General features: G+C 62.5%; 9 protein-coding genes across 9 annotated transcripts; 6 read left to right on the forward strand and 3 right to left on the reverse strand.

Annotated features, from left to right (window-relative positions):
• Positions 1-40: 40 nt before the first annotated feature.
• Positions 41-1,186, reverse strand: MJAP1_002801 (uncharacterized protein; the record flags this gene model as incomplete). The annotated part of the gene is made up of 1 exon (XM_060266734.1): positions 41-1,186. One exon carries the CDS (start codon positions 1,184-1,186, stop codon positions 41-43), a length of 1,146 nt encoding a protein of 381 aa, XP_060122717.1.
• A 251-nt stretch (positions 1,187-1,437) lies between these two features.
• On the reverse strand, positions 1,438-5,999 carry POX1 (acyl-CoA oxidase; the record flags this gene model as incomplete). Its single annotated transcript, XM_060266735.1, has 3 exons — positions 1,438-3,492; positions 4,051-4,568; positions 4,595-5,999. The coding sequence occupies 3 exons, from the start codon at positions 5,997-5,999 to the stop codon at positions 1,438-1,440; spliced, it is 3,978 nt and encodes a 1,325-aa protein (XP_060122718.1).
• A 1,010-nt stretch (positions 6,000-7,009) lies between these two features.
• MJAP1_002803 (tripeptidyl-peptidase I) lies at positions 7,010-8,629 on the forward strand (the record flags this gene model as incomplete). Its single annotated transcript, XM_060266736.1, has 1 exon — positions 7,010-8,629. One exon carries the CDS (start codon positions 7,010-7,012, stop codon positions 8,627-8,629), a length of 1,620 nt encoding a protein of 539 aa, XP_060122719.1.
• Positions 8,630-8,826: 197 nt separating this feature from the next.
• On the forward strand, positions 8,827-10,182 carry TUB1 (alpha-tubulin; the record flags this gene model as incomplete). The annotated part of the gene is made up of 1 exon (XM_060266737.1): positions 8,827-10,182. The coding sequence occupies one exon, from the start codon at positions 8,827-8,829 to the stop codon at positions 10,180-10,182; it is 1,356 nt and encodes a 451-aa protein (XP_060122720.1).
• Positions 10,183-10,417: 235 nt separating this feature from the next.
• MCM1 (transcription factor of the MADS box) lies at positions 10,418-11,755 on the forward strand (the record flags this gene model as incomplete). The annotated part of the gene is made up of 1 exon (XM_060266738.1): positions 10,418-11,755. One exon carries the CDS (start codon positions 10,418-10,420, stop codon positions 11,753-11,755), a length of 1,338 nt encoding a protein of 445 aa, XP_060122721.1.
• A 68-nt stretch (positions 11,756-11,823) lies between these two features.
• MJAP1_002806 (NADPH dehydrogenase) lies at positions 11,824-12,805 on the forward strand (the record flags this gene model as incomplete). Its single annotated transcript, XM_060266739.1, has 2 exons — positions 11,824-12,033; positions 12,056-12,805. The coding sequence occupies 2 exons, from the start codon at positions 11,824-11,826 to the stop codon at positions 12,803-12,805; spliced, it is 960 nt and encodes a 319-aa protein (XP_060122722.1).
• Positions 12,806-12,853: 48 nt separating this feature from the next.
• CFT1 (mRNA cleavage and polyadenylation factor subunit) lies at positions 12,854-16,624 on the forward strand (the record flags this gene model as incomplete). The annotated part of the gene is made up of 1 exon (XM_060266740.1): positions 12,854-16,624. The coding sequence occupies one exon, from the start codon at positions 12,854-12,856 to the stop codon at positions 16,622-16,624; it is 3,771 nt and encodes a 1,256-aa protein (XP_060122723.1).
• Positions 16,625-16,717: 93 nt separating this feature from the next.
• Positions 16,718-17,119, reverse strand: RPS26A (40S ribosomal protein S26; the record flags this gene model as incomplete). The annotated part of the gene is made up of 3 exons (XM_060266741.1): positions 16,718-16,905; positions 16,931-17,085; positions 17,109-17,119. 3 exons carry the CDS (start codon positions 17,117-17,119, stop codon positions 16,718-16,720), a joined length of 354 nt encoding a protein of 117 aa, XP_060122724.1.
• Positions 17,120-17,706: 587 nt separating this feature from the next.
• MJAP1_002809 (uncharacterized protein) lies at positions 17,707-22,398 on the forward strand (the record flags this gene model as incomplete). Its single annotated transcript, XM_060266742.1, has 3 exons — positions 17,707-18,037; positions 18,070-18,289; positions 18,327-22,398. 3 exons carry the CDS (start codon positions 17,707-17,709, stop codon positions 22,396-22,398), a joined length of 4,623 nt encoding a protein of 1,540 aa, XP_060122725.1.
• Positions 22,399-22,549: the final 151 nt, after the last annotated feature.

The following is a 22,549-nucleotide window of genomic DNA, read 5'->3' on the forward strand; positions in this document are numbered from 1 at the left end:
TTCCACGTGGCTGCCCGGTCGGCCGACAATGCGTAAGCTCCTAAGGGACTAGGGGAATGCCGCAGCGCGCCAGCGCCGCGCGGCCGCGGTCCGCCCAGAGGCGGTGGCTGTCCTGGACCGCGGCAGGGTCCTCGGCGAGGTAGGCGGTATGTCCGCGCGCGATCCACGCTGATACGTCGGCCTCGTCCTGCATCGCGTCCAGGAATCCAACCACCTGGAGTAGATAGTCGTCGAGGCCGTCGCGCGCCGCAGGGTCCTCGCTCTCGAGGCGCTCGCGCGTCTCGGATGCGTCCTTTGCGCCGAATTCGTGTATACATATGTGATTGTTTGGCTGGCAGCGTGCCTTGGTCAGGCTGTCGTCCAGTAGAATCGTATTCTGAGGCCCCCAGGGGAAGGTGACCATGGGGCCGTACACCGAGTCGGTGCCGCCGTTGGCCATGCGGTTCATCGACTCGGCGTACAGCTCGTCCGACCCGGACCGTGGCGAGGGCTCGCGTGGCGTCCCATCACCCTTGGAGTCCTCCGCACCGTTGCGCTGCCGCGCCTTTCGCCGAAACATGCGCAGGCGATCCGCCGCTTCGGCGCGTGCGCGGAAGCGGGGGCGCTCGCGTACTTGCATGCTCGAGCCGACGTGTGCCCCCCATGCATTGAGGTCGTCCCACACGATACTCAGGTCCTTGGCCGTGGTCACCTTGCGATCCAGGTCCTTGGCTCGCACGAGCGTCTCGCGAGACCAGACGCGCTGAAAGAGCGCACGCTGCACCTTGTTTTTCGCAAACTGCTCGACCATCTTGTTTACATTGACGTCGGTCGCACTCGACCAAATCATCACCGCGATCGGTGTCACGGGCGGCTCATACACCGTGTCGTCCTCCGTAGCGCCGAGCCAGAAATGGGTGCCAAACGGCGCGGCGCGTTTCCGCACCTCGACACGCTCTGCGATCGGCCACGCCTGGTTGATCTTTTTGAGGCGCACATCGTACATGGGTCCGAGGCAGTACCGCAAAAAGCACTCTAGATAGGGACGTAGCGTGATCCGGCCCCCGGGCACCGTACGGCCGCTTTTATTCTTCTGGCGCGCGAGCAGCGTGCCGTTCAAGTCCAGGACAAGGAGGCGCGACGCGGTCGAGTACTGCGCCTGCTTCGCGGCACGCTCCGCACCCCGTGCGCTGCTCTCGCTCGACATGATTACGGACGGACGGGCAGCGGCAACCACGCAGTGACCGGCGCGTCCCAGCATCCAACGTGTGGAGGCCTCAATGGACGAAATCAGCCCAATTTGCAGTGGGGGCGAAAGGCTTGGTTGTTTACTATGTACGACGCCATGATTCAGCAGTTCTGCAAGCAAACAATATCGAATAGGAGAGGTAATTCTGGCTGCAGCCAAAGCGCTAGCACTATTCCTGGCATGCATGCGGTATCATGGCACTAGCCAATCTACTTCTTCGCGGCCTCCTCGGCCTCCTTGCGCTCGGACTGGATCTCGTCAATCTCGTCATCGAGACCGATCTCCTCGTCCAGGTCCTCCATCTCGACGTTGGGGCGGTTGAGGAGGGGCTTGATCAGGCGCTCGAAGTAGGGGTGAGGCTTGAGCTGAGGGTTATTCCGCTGCACCATGGAGAAGTACTCCTTGTACACGTTGCCGTCGAAGCGACCCAGGGGCGAGTTGATGACGTGGTCGGTGTACGTGAACGAGTCAATCAGGGGAATGGCAAACTTGCGGGTCTCGGCGCAGAGCTCCGTCACGCGCTTCGTCAGGAAGTCGAACTGCTCAGGCGACAGCCAGCCCGAACGCAGGAAGAGCGCACCCTTCTCCTCGATCTGCCACAGACCATAGAAGAGAGCCAGCGTGGCGAGGGTCTCCTTGACACCGTCGCCCTCGTCCTTCTGGTGCTCCACAGCGTGGCGGAACTGGCGGAAGACGAACAGGGAGGTATGAATGCTCGCGGCGACGAAGCGGATCTGCGAGCACTGTTCAAAGGCCTGCTCACGCGTGACACCCGACTTGATCAGGTTGTCGTATTCCTCAGCAGCGAGCTTGACAAAGTGAGCAGTGGCCGTGTTGAAACCGTTCTCGATACCGTCAAAGGTGTTCAGCTCCTCGTTCGACGAGCACTTGGCCTTCAGCACCTCGTCCAGGTTGTTGAGGTACTTCAGGGCGTCACCCTGGGTCTTGCCGGCCTTGGCCTCGAGGTAGGCGCTGATCAGCGCACGACCAGACTGCAGGGCAAGAATGGTGTTGTCACCCTCCCAGGTGCAGTGCACCGCGAAGTCGTTGTAGAGGGGAGCAAGACCAGTGTACGACGAGTAGCCGTGACCACCGCAGGCCTGGCGACAGGTCTCAATGGTCTGGAGAGTGGCCCAGGTGCAGAAAGCCTTGAGACCCGACGAAGTCGCGTGGGTCGACTTGAGGAGCTCCATGGTCTCCTCAAGCTTGGGGTCTCCGGGCTCCAGGGCATCCAGGGCCTGGTTCGTGACAGCGAGCATGCGGATGAGCTCCTGCGAGGTGAAGCCAAAGGCAACGGCCTGGGCAAGCAGGGGCATCAGACGACGCTGGTGGATGGGGTAGTCCAGCAGCTGGGTCTCGTACTCGTTCTTGGGGTCCGACTTGAACTGGCGGCGGACAGCGGCGTAGCGCACCGAGATGGTGAGCGCCTTCTTGGCGATGTTGCCCGAGTCGTTCATCATCAGGGTACGGCCCTGGAGCAGAGCACCGTAGGTGAGCTGCTGCAGCGGAGGCTCAAAGACCTGGCCGTCGCGAGTCACCTGCGAGTAGCGCATGAGCATAAAGGCACGGGGAATGCGCACATAGGTGAACTGGATGTAACCGTTGTCGATACCGTCACGGCCCATCTTCTTACCAATGTCACCGATGTTCACACCGGGCAGGCACTTGAAGGTCTGGGGGTCACGCAGGGGCACGACAAAGGTCTTGGTACCGTAGCGCTTGCCCTTGACAATCAGCTGGGCAAAGACGGCACAGTGGGTGGCCGAGTGGGCAGCACCACCAATCCACCACTTCGTGGCACCGAGGTTGGGGGTGTGGATGACGAACTCGTCGGTGTTCTCGTCAAGGGTAGCGGTGGTCTCGAGACCAGCGACGTTCGAGCCGTGGGCAAGCTCGGTCATACCGAAGCAACCGTAGAAGTTGCGCAGGCTAAGCATACCCTTCGACATCCAGTAGGCGAACTGGCCCGAGGTCGCACCGGAGCGCACAGCGTTCGAGAAGAGACCCAGGTGCACACCGAAACGAGTCCAGAAACCAGGGTCCGCAACACTGATCACAGCGAGACGGGCCTGGAAGTCGTCCAGGTTCTCGTTGGTGAACCAGTTCAGGATGCTCTGCATCTTGATGAAGGTGCGCTCACGGAGCTCATCCTTGGACAGGTCGTAGAAGTCATCGTTGAAGAAGGTAGGGTCGCGCTCGAGCTCGAGCATGACCTTCTTCTTGAATTCGAGGGCCGCCTTGCCACCATTGTTGGCGACAGCCATCTGGAAATTAGCACAAACGATGCCTTATACATACCGCATCAACATTGAAGGGAGGGTTCTCGCGCTCCCTCTGAAGCGTCTCAACAGTAAGAGTTTCCTTCCAGGTCATGGTGAACTAGGATGGGTTGGTTCGTAATCGGTTGCGGGGATATTCTCCTATTTTCATGTGCCCCTCAACTTCCTGGCCGCCCCCGCGCCTGCCACCGGGCGAGAGCCTGGGCCGGTCTCAGATAGCCGATCCTGTGCCGTACTCTAGCCAATCACAGGCAAAATAAGTACCGGTAAACCGGATAGACACTACATGATTGGCCAATTTTATTATAGCCGGCAAGCGTTGAACAATGCACCAAATGGTCTGAGTTCCACTTCGAGCCAATCAGACCCAATGCATTATTTCGCTTGGCAGGCGACGACTCGTGGTGCATGCCTGGCTGACAAAGCCGTACCTCCGCGTGCGGGGAACGCCGCGGCGCGTGTCGGTCGCTGCGGCGAGTGGCGTGTGTACGCGGGGATAGTGGCTCATGTCCGAAAGCTACGTCACAGAGGCTAATTGTTTACTCCCAAACGGCGCTTGGACTGCTCGTAAACCACATAGCTGATCGACACCGCAGGGACGACTTTGGCAAGGGAGGGGATGAGGCCACGGTAGAATCCGAGGAAGCCTTCTTTTTGGTAGGTCTGGAATGCAGCATCAAAAAAGCTCTTGTACAAGGTTGGGTGCGCGGGCGTGCCGGAGGCCTGAAGACGCGTTCGGATCAGATTCAGAGGGTAGACAGTCGTAGCACCCACACTGCCCGAAATACTGCCAAAAGCCAGCAGTGCAAAAACACCGGGGTCTTCCTTCCCCGTGTATTTCAAATAGAACAACTTGATTCCCTCAAACGTCGACATGTCGATAGCAGAGTAGGGGAAAACGCCGACAAGGCCCGCTCCGAGACCACGGTAGTAGGCACGGATACCGCCTTGGGTATACATGGTTCGCGCTGTCTCACCCAAAAGCGCCATACCACGAATGGTACTCGTAGGCGTTTGGCTCGACATGAGGCGCGTCTTGAGCGTCTCGATCGGATAAATCGCTGCGTTAGCAAACAAAAAAACGTACAAAGCTGGCTAGCAATACCACCGATGCCACCGCTCATGAAGCGGCTAAAGCCGCTGATGTCACGCGAGTCGGACACATTGTCCACATACTTGGCAAACATGCGCTTCGACATCTCGTAGCTGAAAAACTTGATGGCCGACTCGGGGAAGATCTTGATACAGTTCAGACCATTGCCCAGCCAGAATCCACGGATACCGCCTTCACGGTAAATGTCCGCAATGGCCTTGGCCAACGCGCCGAATCCCACACTCGCTGATTTCGGCGCATGGGGTCCCAGCGTCTCTTGCGAAGTGATCAGGAAAATCTTGAGACGGTCCAGCGGCGCAGTCGCCGTACGGCTCACAGCACCAGCAATACCACCTGCGAGCAGGAACTTCATCGCAAGGTGGCTCTGGATCACGTCCTTGCCTTCGTCCTCGTCTTCGTCCTCTAGCGTCTTGGAGAGCGCCTTCTTCTCGGCGTCCGTATCGGCCGTCTTACCAGTGGTCTGCACCGTGACACTGTCCTTGGCGTCCTTAGGCGTCGACTTACTCTCCTTGCCTGGCAGCTGCTCCTCGCCTGCGAGACTCACGTCACCATCGGGGGTGACTGCCGAGGCACCGCGCTTCGTCTTTCCCCAGCCAGCGCCGAGCTCGGCAAAGATACCTTCGTTGCCAAACAAACCAACGGCCTTGCGCACTTGGTAGAAGCGGAAAATTTCCGACATGGTCGGCTTGCGGGGCATCAGCAGCAAGTAGTCGCGGAACTCGGGGAAGGTGATGTACAAGTCTCCCTTGCGCAGCTCGGACACGTCCGTTACGCCCGACGAGGCCAGGCTAGCAATAAAGTCTTCCAGGACAAGCTGGCTCGGGTGGATACCCGCGCGGCTGAAACCAGCACTGATATCACTGGCATCCAACACGCCGTCGTAGTCAGTGTCCAGCTCCTTGAAGAGGCGGTAGAGCTCGCGTTCCTGGAATTCAGCATAGGCCAAGAATCCTTCCCATTCAAAGTGGCGCTGACGAGCACGCGCTGCGTGATCCACCTCGAACGGATCTTTCTTGTCCGAGGAAATTTGGGTATTCTGCAAAGTCCGAGTCTTCTTCTCTTCCGAGGCACTGAGCCCCCACACACGCGATCCCGTCCAGCCCGACTCGAGATTCTTGAGCAGCGACTGGCCGCCCTTTTCTTTGCCAAAGAGGTGCGACTTGGCCTCCGACCACCAGCTTTCGTCGGCATCCGCCGGGTCGCCTTGCAGCGGGTATTCCTTCGCCATGCGGATCAGGTTGTACCACGCGCGCGTGGTAGGGGGAGTGTCGGACGGCTTGGCCTCACCGCCAAAGCCAAAGTAGCGCGCAAAACCGCCGCCGTTCGCCTTGCGGCGCTCGGCCTTCTTGGCCTCGAGCTGCTGCTGCGCCTTTTCCATCTCTGCATGACAAGCGCGACACTGTGCGAGCAGCTCGTTGGCGTACGACTGCCGCCGCACATTTGAAAACCATTCGCGGAGGTAGGTCGACGGCGAAACACTCTCGTGTTTCTCGTGCGTGTTTACCGCGGGATGTTCTCCTGCAATGTTAGGAGCGGGGCCCGCGCACGACACCAAACTGCCCGTCGCCAAGGAACCGCCCGCGCCGTACCGTGCGCGGCTCGCGCGCGTGCGCCAAACTTGTTTTGCCCGGCCGCCCGCCAGCGCCGAGCTACTGTCGCGGTCGAGCAGTAGATCAAAGAGACCACGCAGGCGAAGTAGACGTGCCTGCGGAGGTTCCTGAGAGCGGATGCTCTCGAAAGTCTTAGCAGTTGCATCCTGAGGAGGAGCGTGAAGCGGTTCGTTGGGCGCGTGTGCCTGTTCTTTTGCGGCCGTACCTGACTTACTTGCTCCAGCACTAGCAGAGCCAGGCCGACTTGCCATACTTTGAGGAAGAGGCGTCTGTAGCAATCACTGCTAGCCAATAAACACCTCCCTTGCGTACGTGCCTACCAGTAAAAGGCACGACTACCCTGTGCTGTCGCTTTCACCGACCGCGGGAGGTAATTTTTCCACGCTGACCCGCGGATTAGCAGCGCTTTGTCATCCAAAGTTCGATACGATAATTAGTCATTTTTACGAGAATAGGCTATCGGCCTGTCAAAATTGGATGCATCTTGGCGTTAACAGGGGGTTTTGCACGAGCACCGAAATTGTTTCGCGCATGAAATGGGTGCTGCGGGGAGATCAAATGGATTCCAAACTCGGGGGACGACCAAAACAGATTTAAAAGTGGGCCTGTGTTAATCGCTGCAGTTTTCTCAACAATGCTACATCCATTTCCTTCGGCACTGGTTCTCCTGTGCTTGGCCTGCTGGGCAGCCCTTGCAGCTGCGAACCTAGTAGAGCCCGAGCATCATGGTTGGACGAAACGCTCGATCGGAAAGGACACGGACCAAGTCAAGGTTTATATGTCCCTGCCGTTGAACCATTCCCATGTCGACCGCGAGATTGCGGCGGTGAGCCACCCGTGCAGCAAGCGCTACGGTGGCTTCCTCAGCTACAACGAGACGAAGAAGTTTATGGATATCAGTCCGCACACCGAGAAAAAGGTGCAGGATTGGCTCAAGGCGCAAGGCATCACGAAGCGTGCTTCGAACGGCCTTATTGACTTGGATCTGAGCGTTCGTGACGCCTCGCGACTCTTCAATGCTACCTATCATGAGTACGAGCACGAGGATGGGCGCCGATCGCTGCATGCGAAACGCCACCGGATCCCCGACGAACTCCTTGGCCACGCCGAGGTGTTTGGCCCTTCGATCGGAATGGCGTCTAAGCGCAGCACGATCCGCTCGACCGTGACGCCGCTGATGCGCCGCGATGACGATCCCGAGGGTACGGACGACTGTGACGCTCCCGTGTACCCGAGCTGTATGCGCAAGATCTACGGCACTGATTCGTACGAGGTGCAAGTCCCTGAGAAGAATGGCATTGGCGTTGCTGGGTTCCTCGGCCAGGTTCCCAATCGGGACGCGCTGCATGCCTTTGCCGAATCGTACCGCCCCGAGGCGCACGATGCAGAGTTCAAGATCTCGTACGTCTCGCGCGGCTCGAACAAGTCGCTCGCGACAAAGACGCAGGAGCACGGCGGCGAGGCCGACCTGGACCTGCAGATCGTGACGACGCAGGCGTGGCCCGTGCCTGTCACCTACTATTACGATGGCGGCACTCCACCCACGCAGTCGGGCAATCGTGCGCACGTGCACAACGAGCCCTACCTGAGCCTGTTCCAGTACTTGCTCGACCTCCCCGATGCGGCGCTGCCGTCGGTGCTCACCATCTCCTACTCGGACCCCGAGGAGACGGTGCCCAAGTCGTACGCTAAGCGTGTATGCCACTACGCTGCGATGCTGGGTCTGCGTGGCGTGACCATTATTGCCGGTAGTGGCGACGATGGCGTGGGTCCTGCGAGCGAAAACAAGTGCAAAAAGGATGGCTCGAAGCGCTTCGTGCCCTGGTTCCCTGCATCCTGCCCTTATATCACCACTGTTGGCGGCACGGCGTCGCCGCCCGACGAGACTGTCGCCACCAAAAGCAATGCCGGTTACGTGACGGGCTCGGGCTTTTCCGAGTACTTTGCGCAGCCCCACTGGCAAAAAGACGTTGTGAACAGCTACCTGGAAGACGAAGTGCCGCAAGAGTACAAGTCGTATATCAATACGCAGGGCCGCGCCTACCCCGATGTCTCGGCGGTGTCGGCCTATGTCGCAGCGCAATTCAAGGGCGCGCCGCGTCAATTCTCTGGCACGAGTGCCTCGGCACCTATCTTCGCATCTGTCATTGCGCTACTTAATGATGCACGTATCGCGGCCAACAAGTCGCGACTTGGTTTTTTGAATCCCCTACTCTACCAGCACCTCGGCCCCACGCCCGGCACGTTTAATGATATCACGACCGGCAGCAACTCGGGCTGTGGCACGGACGGTTTCAAGGCCGTGAAGGGCTGGGATGCTGTTTCTGGATTTGGTTCGCCTAATTTTACCGCATTGCACGATGCTTTGCTGCACACCTCTCCGTCGTGCGGAGTCTAATGTACAACAGTTCCTTTTTAGTAGTCACGAACGTGTTCTTTTTTCTTGTCATCACGTGAAACGGCGCGTGCGCTGTTGCTTGGCGCGCCCGTGGGGCATTTTTGGATTTTTCGGGGGCGTGTTCGGCGCGGTGCGGCGGCGCGCGGCTTGGTGTGTGTCCACGCTCTCCGTCACTTTGAGCTCGACAGACAATCGCTATGAGGGAAGTTCTTTCGCTGCACGTTGGTCAGGCCGGTATCCAGATCGGTAACGCTTGCTGGGAGCTCTATCTCCAGGAGCACGGTCTTACTCCTGACGGTCGTATCACCGACGAGAGCAAGTCCAAGAACGACGATGGTTTCTCGACCTTTTTCAGCGAGACGGGCCGTGGCAAGTACGTCCCCCGCTCGATCTACGTTGATCTTGAGCCCAATGTGGTGGATGACGTGCGCAACGGCCCCTTCCGTGACCTGTTCCACCCCGAGACGCTCGTGACCGGCAAGGAGGACGCGGCGAACAACTACGCGCGTGGCCACTACACCATCGGTAAGGAGCTTATCGACCAGACCATGGACCGCGTGCGCAAGCTCGCCGATGCCTGCTCTGGTCTCCAGGGCTTCTTTGTCTTCCACTCGTTCGGTGGTGGCACGGGTTCCGGTTTCGGTTCGCTGCTTCTCGAGCGCCTGGCGCAGGACTACGGCAAGAAGGCCAAGCTCGAGTTCTCCGTGTACCCCGCTCCTATGATGAGCAGCTCGGTGGTGGAGCCGTACAACTCGGTGCTCACCACGCACACCACGCTCGAGAACTCGGACTGCTCGTTCATGGTGGACAACGAGGCGATCTACGATATCTGCAAGCGCAACCTCGGTATCAGCGCCCCCAGCTACACGAACCTGAACCGTCTCATTGCCCAGGTGGTCTCGTCGATCACCGCTTCGTTGCGCTTTGACGGTTCGCTGAACGTGGACCTGAACGAGTTCCAGACCAACCTGGTGCCCTACCCCCGTATCCACTTCCCCCTGGCCACCTACGCCCCGATCATCTCGGCGGACAAGGCGTTCCACGAGCAGAACAGCGTCGCAGAGATGACCACCTCGTCCTTCGAGAAGGGCAACCAGATGGTCAAGTGCGACCCCCGCGACGGCAAGTTTATGGCGTGCTGTCTGCTGTACCGCGGCGACGTCGTCCCCAAGGACGTCAACTCGGCGGTGAGCCTGATCAAGACCAAGCGCACCATCCAGTTTGTCGACTGGTGCCCGACCGGTTTCAAGATTGGTATCTGCAACGAGCCCCCGGCGCTCGTGCCCGGCGGCGACCTCGCCAAGGTCTCGCGCTCGCTCTGCATGCTTGCCAACACTACGGCCATCGCCACCGCGTGGCAGCGCCTCGACCGCAAGTTCGACTTGCTCTACTCGAAGCGCGCCTTTGTCCACTGGTACGTCGGCGAGGGTATGGAGGAGGGCGAGTTCAGCGAGGCCCGCGAGGACCTCGCTGCCCTCGAGAAAGACTACGAAGAGGTGGGCGAGGACACGGCCTACGCGGACGAAGAGGGTCTCGATGCGGAAGAGTATTAGGCGAGAATAGCCACGTAGGTTTGAGCTGCTTGCTCTGGTTCGCTTGTGCGCGTTTTCTGCTCCGGCGGCGCCTCCACTGCGGCACGTCGCGGAACTCCCCGCGCCCTTAATTCCCACGTGTGGCAGCCGCCCTGTAAACACGGACAGCTGCGCCTGCGCGCCACGCGCCAAGCACCCCTGGCGTGTGGCCAAAAAGTGTGGACCCTCGGAACCGGCGACCTTGGTCAGCTCGACGATGTCCAATTCCGTGCCCATGGGCTCGTATGCGACGTCTAATGTGGATATGAATGGCCTGCTCGTAGCATCGTGCCGCCCTGACCAGACGGGGGCCTATCCGCCTATCTACAATGTGCCGCACGGCACCATCCAGCTGGCGCAGGGTTTTAATTCTATGCCTGGCAGCACAGCTTGGCCCTTCCCGATGGCTCCTGTGGCTGGACAGCAAGGTGCCAATAACCAGATGCCCAACATCCAGGGCTCGTTCCCCCAGTTTGGCAGTCCGATATCGACGCACGCTCCGGCGCCGGTCGGCACGCCTCAAACCCCCAAGCAACCGGTACGGAATAGCAGTGGACCGGTGACTGGAAATCCGCCCCCGTCCGAGGCGCCTGTGCCCGAGACGTCGCGCGCAGGCAAGGCGCCGGCTACGGACGAGGCGTCTGGCGAGAACGCGGGCGGCGACGGGGCGGATGCGCGTGCGAATGCGCGCAAGCGTACGCTCGCCAAGGGCGAGAAAGACAGCAAGACGGGGCGGCGCAAGATCAAAATCGAGTTTATCGACGACGACTCGCGTCGTCACATCACTTTTAGCAAGCGCAAGGCCGGCATCATGAAGAAGGCCTACGAGCTTGCCACGCTGACCGGCACGCAGGTGCTCTTGTTGGTGGTGTCGCAGACGGGCCTTGTATACACTTTTACCACACCGAAGCTTGAGGCGATCGTCAAGCAGCCCGAGGGCCGCAGCCTGATCCAAGAGTGCCTCAGTGCGCCCGGCCCCGATGCGGCGGGCGGCCCCAGCTCGAAACCGGGCGAGATGTATCCGAAGGAGGAGGGAGACGACTTCGAGGAGGGCGAAGAGGAAGACGAAGAGGAGGACGAAGTGCCCGAGCTCGGCTCGGCGGACGCGGGGCTCACTGCGCAGACGTATGTGACGAGCCCGGTGAGCGAGGCACCTCCTTTTCTCCCTAATAGCGCCGCGCCGCTCTTTCACCCTGGCTGGGCTGCGCCGAGCTTGGGGAAGCGAAACGACTACACGAAATCCCAAATCAAGCGCCGCCGTACCCAGCCGAATCTGTCGACCTCCGGCATGGCTGGCCCCCAAGGCCACCCCTCTATGAATGACATGAACCACGCGTACTATCAGCAAAGCAACGTCCCCCCTATGCCGGCGGACCGCAGCATGAGCGAGTCGCACATGATGCCCAACCAGCTCCCTTTGTACTACGGTCAGCCGCTTTCTAACGAGGAGCGGTCTACCCCCCACTTCTCTGGCCAGACGCATGTGCCTCACGAACTGCACATACCGTCCACGCACGAGACAGCGCAGCAGACGGGGTCGAACTCGTCCGCCTGACTAGTTCATAGCTGCCGTGCGCCGTCGATACCCTACCGCTCTATAATCACGTGGATTCCTCCTCCACCATGGCCGATGTGTGGATCGGGCGGAAGCGGTGGACGTGCAAGTACTGCAACGTAACGATCAACGATGATATCCCTTCGCGCCAGCACCACGAGAGTGGCCAGCGCCACAAGAACAATGTAGAGCGCTCGCTCCGGGGGCTGTACAAGGAAAATAGCGAGAAACGCCGCGAGGAGGAGCGCGCGGCGCGCGAAATGGCGCTCATTGAACGCGTACGTTGTCACACTCACGCAGGCGGCCGAAGCGAGTCACCGGAAACAGGACACGCCTGATCAGCCGCGCGTGCGTATGCGCCCGACTGCGCCGCCGCCGCCCAAGGCATGGAAGCCAGGCGACAGTATGGCTTCGTATACCACCGCCAAGGCGCTCGGCGTGGGGGACGAGGACGAGGCCGAGTGGCAGAAGAAGTTTGCAAGGCGCACAGGCGCGGCCAAGGTCGGCGAGTGGGAGACGGTCACGGCGCCCGAGCCTCCGCAGGAGGAGGACGAGGAAGAGGAGGACGAGGAAGAGGAAGTCGTGCAAGAAGTGCCGCTCGTGTCCGAGCGTGACAAGGCGCGCTCGTTCCAGATTACAGAAAAGACACTCGAGGACGAGGAGGACGACGATCTGCCGGTCATTGTCACCAAGCGGCCACGTACCGCGGAGCGCACGGACGTCGCGCACGCTTCCGACGCCAGCGGCGAGGTCAAAACTGAGCCGGGCATCAAAGAAGAGGCCCAGGACATCAAAGACGACCCGGATGCCGACACGTCAGTACCCGCTATGCCCCTCTCTGGCGACACGGTCAAGCAAGAAACGCCAGCTCCTGCCGAGTCCTTGCCTGCCGAGGCACCCAAGCCGCCTGCGGACCTCACCTCCACCGCCGTACCCGCTGCTCTGTCCACCACACCTGCTTCTGCACCCAGCGACGCGCCCGACCTCTTCCGCAAGCGCAAAGTGCGGGGCGGCGCTACGAAAAAGGTCGGCGGCGGCGCCTTTGCCTAGATACCCATAGCCTCCACTTTCCTCCACCGCATACGACGGCCGTGGGCGATGGCCAGCGCGGTGCACCACCAGCGTGTACCACCCCAAGGCTTTGCGCATGGCGCAGTAGCGACGCTTACTTCGTCTGATCCCGAGGATGTACGGGCGTGGCAGTGGCCTGCACACCGCGGGCGCCTCCTGAGCCATGCCGTGCTCGCGCGCGACGACGTGCTGCGGGTGTTTGAGGTGCGGGCGTTGCACGGCGCCGTGAAGCTGCACCAAGTGCGTATGCACCGCCTCTTTGGTGAGGTCACTGGAATCCGTCGTGTGCGTACGATTGCGAGTCAGTACGACGGACGCGACCGGCTCTTGCTCTCGTTCCGCGACGCGAAGCTCGCGCTGATGGAATGGAGCGACGCGTACGGCGACATCCACACCATCTCTATCCATACATTTGAGCGTGCGCCGCAGCTTGCGACGGGCCTGCCCCGTACGTTTGTGCCGGCGCTGCGCACGGATCCCGCGAACCAGTGTGCTGCGCTGCTGCTCCCTCAGGACGCGGTCGCGATCCTTCCCTTGTACCAGGACCTCGGCGAGATGGATCTCGGCGAGGAGGCCAAGAGCGCAGTACAGGTCCTATCCGAGCTGCCGTATGCGCCGTCGTTTGTGCTGTCGCTGGCCAACGACGTGGACGCCGGCATCAAGAACGTGCGTGACATTCTCTTCCTGCCCGGCTTTCAGAAGCCGACGCTCGCCGTGCTTTACGAGTCGCAACTCACTTGGACCGGCAGCCTTTCCGTGGCGAAGCAGACGATGCGTGTGTGCCTCGTGACGCTCGACCTGACCATTTCGCACTACCCCGTGACGGTGACGAGCGAGGCGCTGCCGTACGACTGCCTGTACCTCGTCGCGTGCCCCGAATCACTCGGCGGCGTGATGATCGTGACGCCGTCTGCGGTTCTACACATGGACCAGACCGCCCGGCTCGTCGGCCTCGCGACCAACGGGTGGTACGAAAAGACGTCTGACCTGCCGCTGCCCAAGCTGGATGGCCCCGAGCTCGACCTGCAGAGCTCGCAGCTGGTCTTTACCAATGCAAACAGCGGCCTGCTGTTCCTCGTGCACGGCGCGGCGTACACGCTGCAGTGCGCCGTCGAAGGCCGCTCGATCACGTCGCTGTCGCTGCGCAGCGTCCAAGTCCCGCCGGACGCGCCGCCATGCGCGTTTGCCGAGCGCGTGGGCTCGCATGTGCTCTGCGCTTCGATCCAGGGCGACACGCGCCTCTATGCTGTCGAGTCGCACATGGCCGAGTCCGCGCCGGCCGCGGCCGATATGACGCTCGACGAAGAGGAGATGGATCTGTACGGCGAGACAAGCGCGCCGAGCGCGCCGACGGCTATGGTCCAGACGCAGCGCCTCTACACGCTCGACACACTGTCTGCACTCTGTGCGCTGAACGATATCTGCGTCGGCGACGTGCGGGATACGTCGGGGCACCTTTCGCAACGCAGCGTCGTCGCGCTCTCGCATGCGCTCGGCACGATCGAGACGCGCGTGCGCAACAGCGTCGGCGACTCGATTGCGCCCGCGCTGCAGGTGTGGAGCGCGGCGCTGGCCGACGCGACGCTTCTTTTGGCGGCGTGGGACGAAGAGTGCCTTGTGTACGCCTACGACACGCCTCCCCGCTTTGTTGCGCAGTGTGCCGGGCGCACGCTCGCGTGTGCTGCAGCACCGGACCGGCAGCACGCCTTGCGCGTCACGCCGTCGGCCGTCGAGCGCATCGACGCGCAGGGCACCTCGACGCCGCTCTTTCAGCGCAGCGACGCGCAGATTACCCATGCCTGCATCCTCGACGCGTACGCGGCGTGGCAGTGGAGTGACGGCCAGGTGGAAGTGTACCAGTTTGTGGACGGCTCCTACACGCGCGTGCCGCTTTCGCTCGCTTCGTGTGCGCACCTCGACCTGTACGTCGACGCGGCCGGTGCGTTTGGCCCGCCGAGTACGTGGCTGATGCTCGCTATGGACGACGGGCGTATCGAGCTGCGGACGCTGCCGGACGGCACACTGCACTGGCAGAGCCGCTCGCTGCGTGTCCTCCCGTCGCGTCTCCACGCCGCCGACGGGGAGCAGCGCGAAGAGCAGGAGTCGATGTCCATTTCTGCGCTGCGCCTGTGCACGCTGGGCGACGTGCCCACGCTTGTCGTGCAGTACGAGCACGGACTGCTGGCCGTGCTCGAAGCACGTCCGCCCCCCCCTGCATCCATCGTGCCGTTCCTGGCGCCGACCGAGCCGCGCACGCTCGGCTTTGTGCGCCTGGACGCGATGATGCTCAGTGCGCCCTGCACGTCGATCGATCCATTCGTGGGCTTTGGCGGCCGTGCGTGTGTCGCGCTGCCTGGCGCGCATGCGCTCTTCCTTGTGCGCGATGCGCACTCGCCCGTGCAGTGGATCGAGTCGGATATTCCCTTTGCCGATTTCTGCACGCTCCCCGGCCAGGACTGGACGACGGTCGGAGTGCAGAACGAGCAAGCAAGTGTTTTGCACTGGGCCCCCGTCTCGCTCGACGGCCTGTGCCCCTACACGCGCTGGACGACCGGGCGCGAGTATACCCATGTCGCATGCCACGAGGAGACGGGGTGCGTAGTTGCTGCGTCCGTGCAGCCGGTCTCGTTTGTGCTGTACAACGACATTGGCGAGCCTGTCCAGGACCCCAGCCAGGACCCGATGCCGACGCATTCTGAGCGCGGTGCTTTGGAGCTCTTCCCCCAGCTCGGCGTTGCGCCCGTGCACGGCTACGAGCTCGAGGCGAACGAGGTGGTGACTGCGCTGCACGTTGCGCCTCTCGACGCGCGCGACCGCATGTCGGCGCGCCGCTCCTTTGTGACGGTCGGCACACTGACGACCTATGGCGAGGACCGCGTCACGAAAGGGCACATGTATGTCTTTGACGTGATTGAGGCCGTGCCCTACGCGCCTGGCGAGCACGACTCGATGCAGCTCAAGCTCATTTTCCGCGAAGAGATGCGTGCGCCGGTCACGGCGCTCTCCAGCCTAAACGGCTACCTGGTCGCGGCCGTCGGCCAAAAGCTGCTTATCCGCGCGCTCGAGTTTACCGAGTGGCTCGTGACGATCGCCTTCCTCGAGACGGCGTTCTACACGACCCACATCCAGCGGGTCAAGAACTTTTTGCTGCTGACAGACTACCACCGCAGTGCCTACTTTGTGGCGTTCCAAGAGGAGCCTGCGCAGCTCCATCTCCTCGGCCGCGATTTCTATACCGAGTGCCTGACGCACGGCGCGCTGCTGATCCATCGCGAGAAGCTCGCACTGGTCACGGCCGACCTGCAAGGGTGCGTGCGTCTGCTGGACTACAATCCGGCGAACCCCACGAGTCTGGGCGGACAGCGGCTGCTGGTGCGCACCGAGTACTATCTCTCGAACGAGGTCGCCCAGGCCCTCGTACTGCGCGGCCCGCGCGACGCGGCGTCTGGCGAGTGCTTCTCGTCCGAAGTGCTTCTTGCGAAGCGCAACGGCGCGATCGATCTGCTGGTGCCGGTCGACGACAAAGTCTTCCAGATTTTGCAGCTCTTCCAGAGCCAGCTCGTGCGCAGCGTGCGGCACACGTCCGGCCTCAATCCCCGCGCGTTCCGTGCGGTGATGAACCTGCACGTCTCGCGCCCCCTGGTCAAGGGCATCCTCGACGGCACGCTCCTTCACGCCGCCGAGAACATGTCGCGCCCGAAGCTCGTGCGCCTGGTGCAGGATCTGCGCGTGCGCACCGGCGGCGTGGAGCCCGACGATGTGCTCCGCTGTCTGGTGCATCTGCAGCCCCAATGGTAGCCGGTAGCCACAAAACTGACAAGAATTTCTTAGTAGACAAGGTCATATTGTATGGTGTCTAGCAACTATGTGCCAGTAACCCTTTTTTCACGCTTACGCGCGGGCACCACCAGCGGCCTGAGCGGCAGCCGGGTTGGGCTTGCGGTTGTCGCGGTTGAAACGCAGGCGAGGGGGAGCGCGGTTGCGGCGGCCCTCGACCGAACGCACACGCACCACCTTGGCGTGGATCGCACACGACACACAGTACGCAACCTTGATGTAGAGCTTGGGGAGCACGTACTCTGAGGGTTAGGATAAAAAACGTACCGTCGTACACGCTGGCCTCGCTCAGGTCACGCACAGCGGCGGCCTCAACAATGTTGCGGACGGTGAAGCGCTTGATGGCCTTGTCCTTAGGGACGGCACGGGCGCAGTTCGTGCAGCGCACGAAACCGACGTGGCCGCGGCCGTGCTTGTTACGTCTGTGTGAGCCAAGATGATGCACCTACCCTCCATTCCTCCTCTTCTTCGTCATTGTGGCTTGACGGTACAGAAGAACGGCCCACCGCGCGCGGCGGTCCTTATGGGACTCTGCAGCTACAATGCACGTGAACGAAAAAAAATCACGTGTGTATAGTTTAGCCATGTGGCGCCGCGTGTATGTGGAGGCATTTGGCGCGTCGCGCGCGCCCCGCCGTGGCCATCGGGAGAGGTGCGCGATGGTGTACGCGCTGCCGCGCAAGTCGCGAACGGGCGCCGGGGTCGGAGAGCCATCGACGTCCAAGATATTATCGCCATCCAGATCATCTGTGGACCGTGCACGCGAGCTGCAGAGCGTGCTGGACGCGTCCCAAATCTCGCACCGCGCCGGATCTACCCCGCGGCGCGACGCGGACAGCGCGCAGGGAACGCCGCGCCGACGCGTTCCGCACGCGTTTGAAAATGAGGGGCCGGTGGCATCGACGCCGCTTACGCCGCGGCGCCAGCTGCGGCCGTACGGCGAGTTTCCGGACGCAAATTGGTCCGCCTCGCGCCATTCTCAAGCACGGTCCGCGTCGCACACGCCTTCACACGCCCGGTACGTGTCGCACGACGTGCGGCCCATGCCGGTACTCGAGGACGAAGAGGGCACCTCGTTTGCGCGCGACGTCGCGATCGGCCATGTGCAGAAACGCACGCCATTCAAGCCACAGCGCCGCGCTCCGGCACAGGAATCGCATATCGTGCCGCGCCCGCCGTCGCCGGCGAGCTCGACAGACGACCCGCTCCTGCTCAACGAGCCCAACCTGGCCAATATGACCATGCAGGCCGCACAGGGTGATGCAGACCTTATTGCCATGGTCCGTGGCCTCGAGAGAGAGGATATCGCACGAGGAGGGCCAGGCACGCCGCGGCGGATGCTGCCGAGCCGCGCGATGCCAATGAAGGAGCATGGTACGCCGCGGGGCGATGCAAGGGCGCCCAAGGACGCAACGCCGATGCGCTCTTTACAGAAAAGATTCGACGCGACGCACAGAACGGCACCAAAGGAAACGACGCCAAGGGCGACACCGGCCCGCGCGACACCAGTGCGTACCTCACCAAAAGAGACGACGCCAAAGGCGACGCCTGTGCGTGCGACTCCGAAAGAGATGACGCCAAGGGCAACGCCTGTACGTGCGACGCCGATAGCGGTATCAGCACGGGGTACGCCAAGGGCGACACCTGCACGCGCCACGCCCAGCGTCGGCACGCGCTCTGTCCACGGCACACCAAGTGCGCACGACCGCACGGTCAGCTTGCAGGAGCGCATTGCGCGCCTCAGCTCCCCGCAAAAGGAACCAGAACTGGAGGACGAAGCACCGCCGTATGACGGCGACCTCCCGGACCTCCCAGAAGTGGATGTAGAAGACGTGCCTGCGCTGGAGGACGATGCACCTGCACTGGACAATGCGCCTGCACCTCTGGACCATGTACCCTTTGACCCCTCGCGCTCGCCGTCTGCGACCATGCCCCTAATGCGCTCTGCGCGAAAGAGCCGCCGTGCACGCCTTTCGGAAGCGTCGAACCGGCCCGTGTACATTGACTTTTTGGAGCAACGCGTCGACGCGGCCGAGGTGGACATGTCGTTCCCGTACAGCCTCTCGCATGACTCGAGCTCACGGACCGTGGCACCTGTAAAGATTTCGTCGCGTCCGTCAAGCCGTGCAGGCACGCCGCGTGCTGTGCGCGCCTCGGCACCTTTTTCGGACGAGCGCCACGCTTCGGTGGAGTCGGAAGGCCTGCCGGAGCTCGAGCCTGAAGCGCTGGACGCGGAGGCTGGGCAAGGCGTACATGCTTGGAACGCACAAGTGCAAGAGCACATGAATGCGCCGAAGGAGTACGCGCAAGACGAGGCCGTGGACGAGCAAGATGCATACCATGAGCAAGCGTACGGCGACGAACAAGACATGGACGATGCACAAGAACGTGACGAGCACCCTGTCTATAAAGATGGTGCGCGAGAGTACGATGAGCATGACGCTTATGCCCACGACGAGCAAGGGGACTATGCGGAAGAGCCAGAGTACGCCGAAGACGGGGCGTTGGCCGGCGAGCAAGAGTATGCCGACGAGCAAGAGCAAGAGCAAGAGCAAGAGCAAGAGCATACCGACAAGCAGCAGTACGCCGACGAGCAGCAGTATGCCGATGAGCAACAGTATGCCGATGAGCAACAGTATGCCGACGAGCAACAGTATGCCGACGAGCAACAGTATGCCGACGAGCAGCAGTATGCCCACGAACAGCAATACGCCGACGAGCCGCAGTACGCCGACGATCAAGATCATAACGATTACGCCGAGTCTTCCGCGCACGTCGTCCTACCCCGCAAAGACGCTCATTCGGAATCTCGCACCATGCTCTTCGAGTTCGACGAGCAGGACGAGCCCGTGGCACCTTTCTATGCCAAGGAATCCGATGCCGTGTCGGAGAACGACGAATTTGCATTTGAGCCCGAGGCCTTGCAGGATCTCGAGCAATACATGGAGGCCATTGAGCGCACCGCCCCGCATCCGTCTGGCGCCGACGAAAGCGCCGAGGCCGACGAAGCCGCACAGGCACAAGCCGCTCTTGATACCCCCGCCCGCCTCGCTCCTGGGCCAGAAGACTACGAAACGGAGCAGAGCGAAGCCGACCTCAACGAGCCGACCGAGGCGGAGCATGCCGAAATCTCGTCGCTGGCGGCGGAGCTCGCCGCGCACCGCGAAGTCGATCCGACGCTGAACTTGGGCGACATGACCGGCCTGGACGACATTGACGTCGACGCCGAAGCCAATGCCTTCAAAGGGCGCACGGCGATCTGGTCGCCGTACAAGCCGATGCGCAAGAGTGCGCCTTTGGTTCCGCGGCCGGTCAAGCGGTCGCCCATCAAGGCATCGCTGTGGCCCTCGCCGGGTGTACCGCCCAGCCAGGGCGACACGTCCGTCCCATCCATCGCTGTCACGGCCGAGGAGCCACAGCCGAAGCGTGTGCGCACAGACGCCGTGTCCACCGAAGTGCCCGACGTTCAAATCAAGGACGAGCCGACGTCGTCGCCCCTGTTCCCGGCGCAGCCGTCGTCCGACGATAATTTGGAAGTGCCGAGCATGCCGCTTGCGCCGTCGCGCGTGAGCGTCGCGTCGCCCGCCAAGCCGAGCGCCTCGCCTGCGAAAGCGCGCGTGTCGCCAAAAGCAAGTGTCTCGCCTGCCAAGCCGGCTGCGTCGCCTGCCAAGCTGAGCGTTTCACCGGCGAGGCGCGCCGTGGTGTCGCCGGCGAAGCGCTCGATTGCATCGCCAGCCAAGCCCTCAACTGCATCCCCCGCAAAATCCCCCATCGCACCCCCTGCCAAGCCGGCGGCATCGCCTGCCAAGCCACTCGCTCCGCAGCCCACACCCGCGCGCCCACGTCCTGCGGCCTCGCTCCCTCTCTCTGCCGCGACCGGCCGCCCCGTCGCGTCGACTGGCCGTGCCCTCGCGGCCGAGGCTCGGCAAGGTCACCCGCCGTCGCGCATGCCCGTTCCCGTCCGCCGTGCGCGTCCTGCGTACGTCCGTGATGCCGAGGACGAAGAGCTGCTGCATCAGAGCATCCTGGTCGGTGATGCGGAGCCGGACGACAGTACGCTTGTCCTGGATGAAGCCGAGGCCGAGATGACACAAGCCGCGATCGACGACAACGATGCGCCGTCGCCGAGCGCAGCCCGCAAGCGCCGCCTGGACTCGACGCCGCGTCGTACGCCGCCAAAGCGCGTGCGTATGCAGGACGACGACGAAATGCTTGTGTGGTCGCTTCCGTTGCACGCCGCGCGTCCTCGCGAGGTGCGTGTGAAACAAGAGCCTGGGACTGAGAGCGAGGCGCTGCCCCCGCTTGAACGTGCGCCAGTGCTATCTGACGCCGAGCCCTCGCTGCCGCTTCCGCCTACGCGCACGCCCGAGACAGGCATGCTTCCACCCCCCCCGCCGGCGGTCGTCGCAGCCCCGCCTGCGTCCCCCCCCGACGCGCTGGCGGACCTGAGCGCAAGTCTTTCGGCGTCGTCGCATTCGCGTGCGCTGATGCTGGCGCGTCCGCGGCCTACGGCGTGTATTGAAGTGTCGAGTCTCGACCCCCATGCTGCTGCGCGTGCGGCTGCGATCCTCCGTGTGCACCACCACTACATCCAGGAAGGGTACCTCGCGCAAGAGCCCGTGAAGCGTGCGGGCGACGCGCTCTACCCCCCCCTGCCCGATACCAGTGCCTCGGCATCGCTTCCTGCGCTGCTGCATGCGGCCGAGGCTGCCCAAGCCGCCGAGCGGCGTGCAGCGACGCCTGCCCCGCCCACGCCGTGGCTCCCCGGGGCGTTTACGCCCCGGAGCGAGCGGCGTGCTCGTGTGCCTGTCGTGACCGCGTACGCCCTGCGCCCCCAAGCGCAGTCGGGCAAGTGGTCGGAGCATGCCTGGGCGCAGCTCGACCGCCAGTTCCGTGCGCAGGTGCAGCAGCTTGTCGACGCGTCGCCCGAGTCGGACTCGGTGGCGGCGCGGCGTGCGGCCGCCTTGAACGTTGATCCGGCCGAGGTCCTGATCCAGTTCCTCGAGGCCGAGGGCCTAGAGCCCGACGATCTGCAAGGCGAGTGGCAGCTGACGCTCCTCTACGCGCGCGTGCCTGCGCTGCAGGCGCGGTACCTGCGTCACCTCGACAAGCAGTCGAGCGAGGAGGATGCGTCTGCGGCGCTGCTGGAAAAGTCGTTCCATGCGCTTTCCGATGTGCGTGCGCCTCTCGAGGCGTTTGTGCGTGGGGTGCACAGCACGCCGAAAGACGAAGTTCGGCCGCGGCGCGATGAGCTTTCTGGCCTTTCTCTTGCTACTGACGACGATGCGCTGTACGAGCACCCTCCGGATACCAGCTACGAACACGAGGAGCCTGCGAATACCAGCGTTGTCTCTCGGCTATGGTCGAAAGTGTGGGGCGAGCGCAAGACGCCCTCGAAGGGGGCACCCTCTCCCGTCCCCACGCCCGCGGACACGACCGAGGAGCGGACGGCGAACACGTCCGTGCGCGCACCGTCGGCCGCCCCGATGGGCCGCAACGGCACGTCCTCGGTGCAGTCCACGGCCTTTTCTGCCCTCGGCGCCGAGGCCCAGCAGCAAGCGGCGGCCCAGGCGCGGCGTCTGGCGCAAATGCGCGCGCGCGCCTGGCAGAGCCCCCGTCGAGCGCGGATGCAGGCACGCGATGGCCACCCCGATGTATCGCAGCGCGGTGCCTCTGCACGCGAAGCTTATATTGCGTCCCGTGACTATTGGCAGCTGCGCGCAGACACCTCCTAGTTTTGGAATGTAAGCAGGGGGGCGCACTTGTGCAGCCCCCTAATTATATAATCGTGCACGACGTGGAGGCGCGTAAATGGGATGGGACTGGGGTGCAGCACTCTCTGCGCTACTTTCCTCTCGCGATGCGTGCTTGGTGGGTGCTGGCTTT

The sequence above is a fragment of the Malassezia japonica genome, chromosome 5 (genome assembly GCF_029542785.1).
Source record: "Malassezia japonica chromosome 5, complete sequence".
Lineage (NCBI taxonomy): Eukaryota > Fungi > Basidiomycota > Malasseziomycetes > Malasseziales > Malasseziaceae > Malassezia > Malassezia japonica.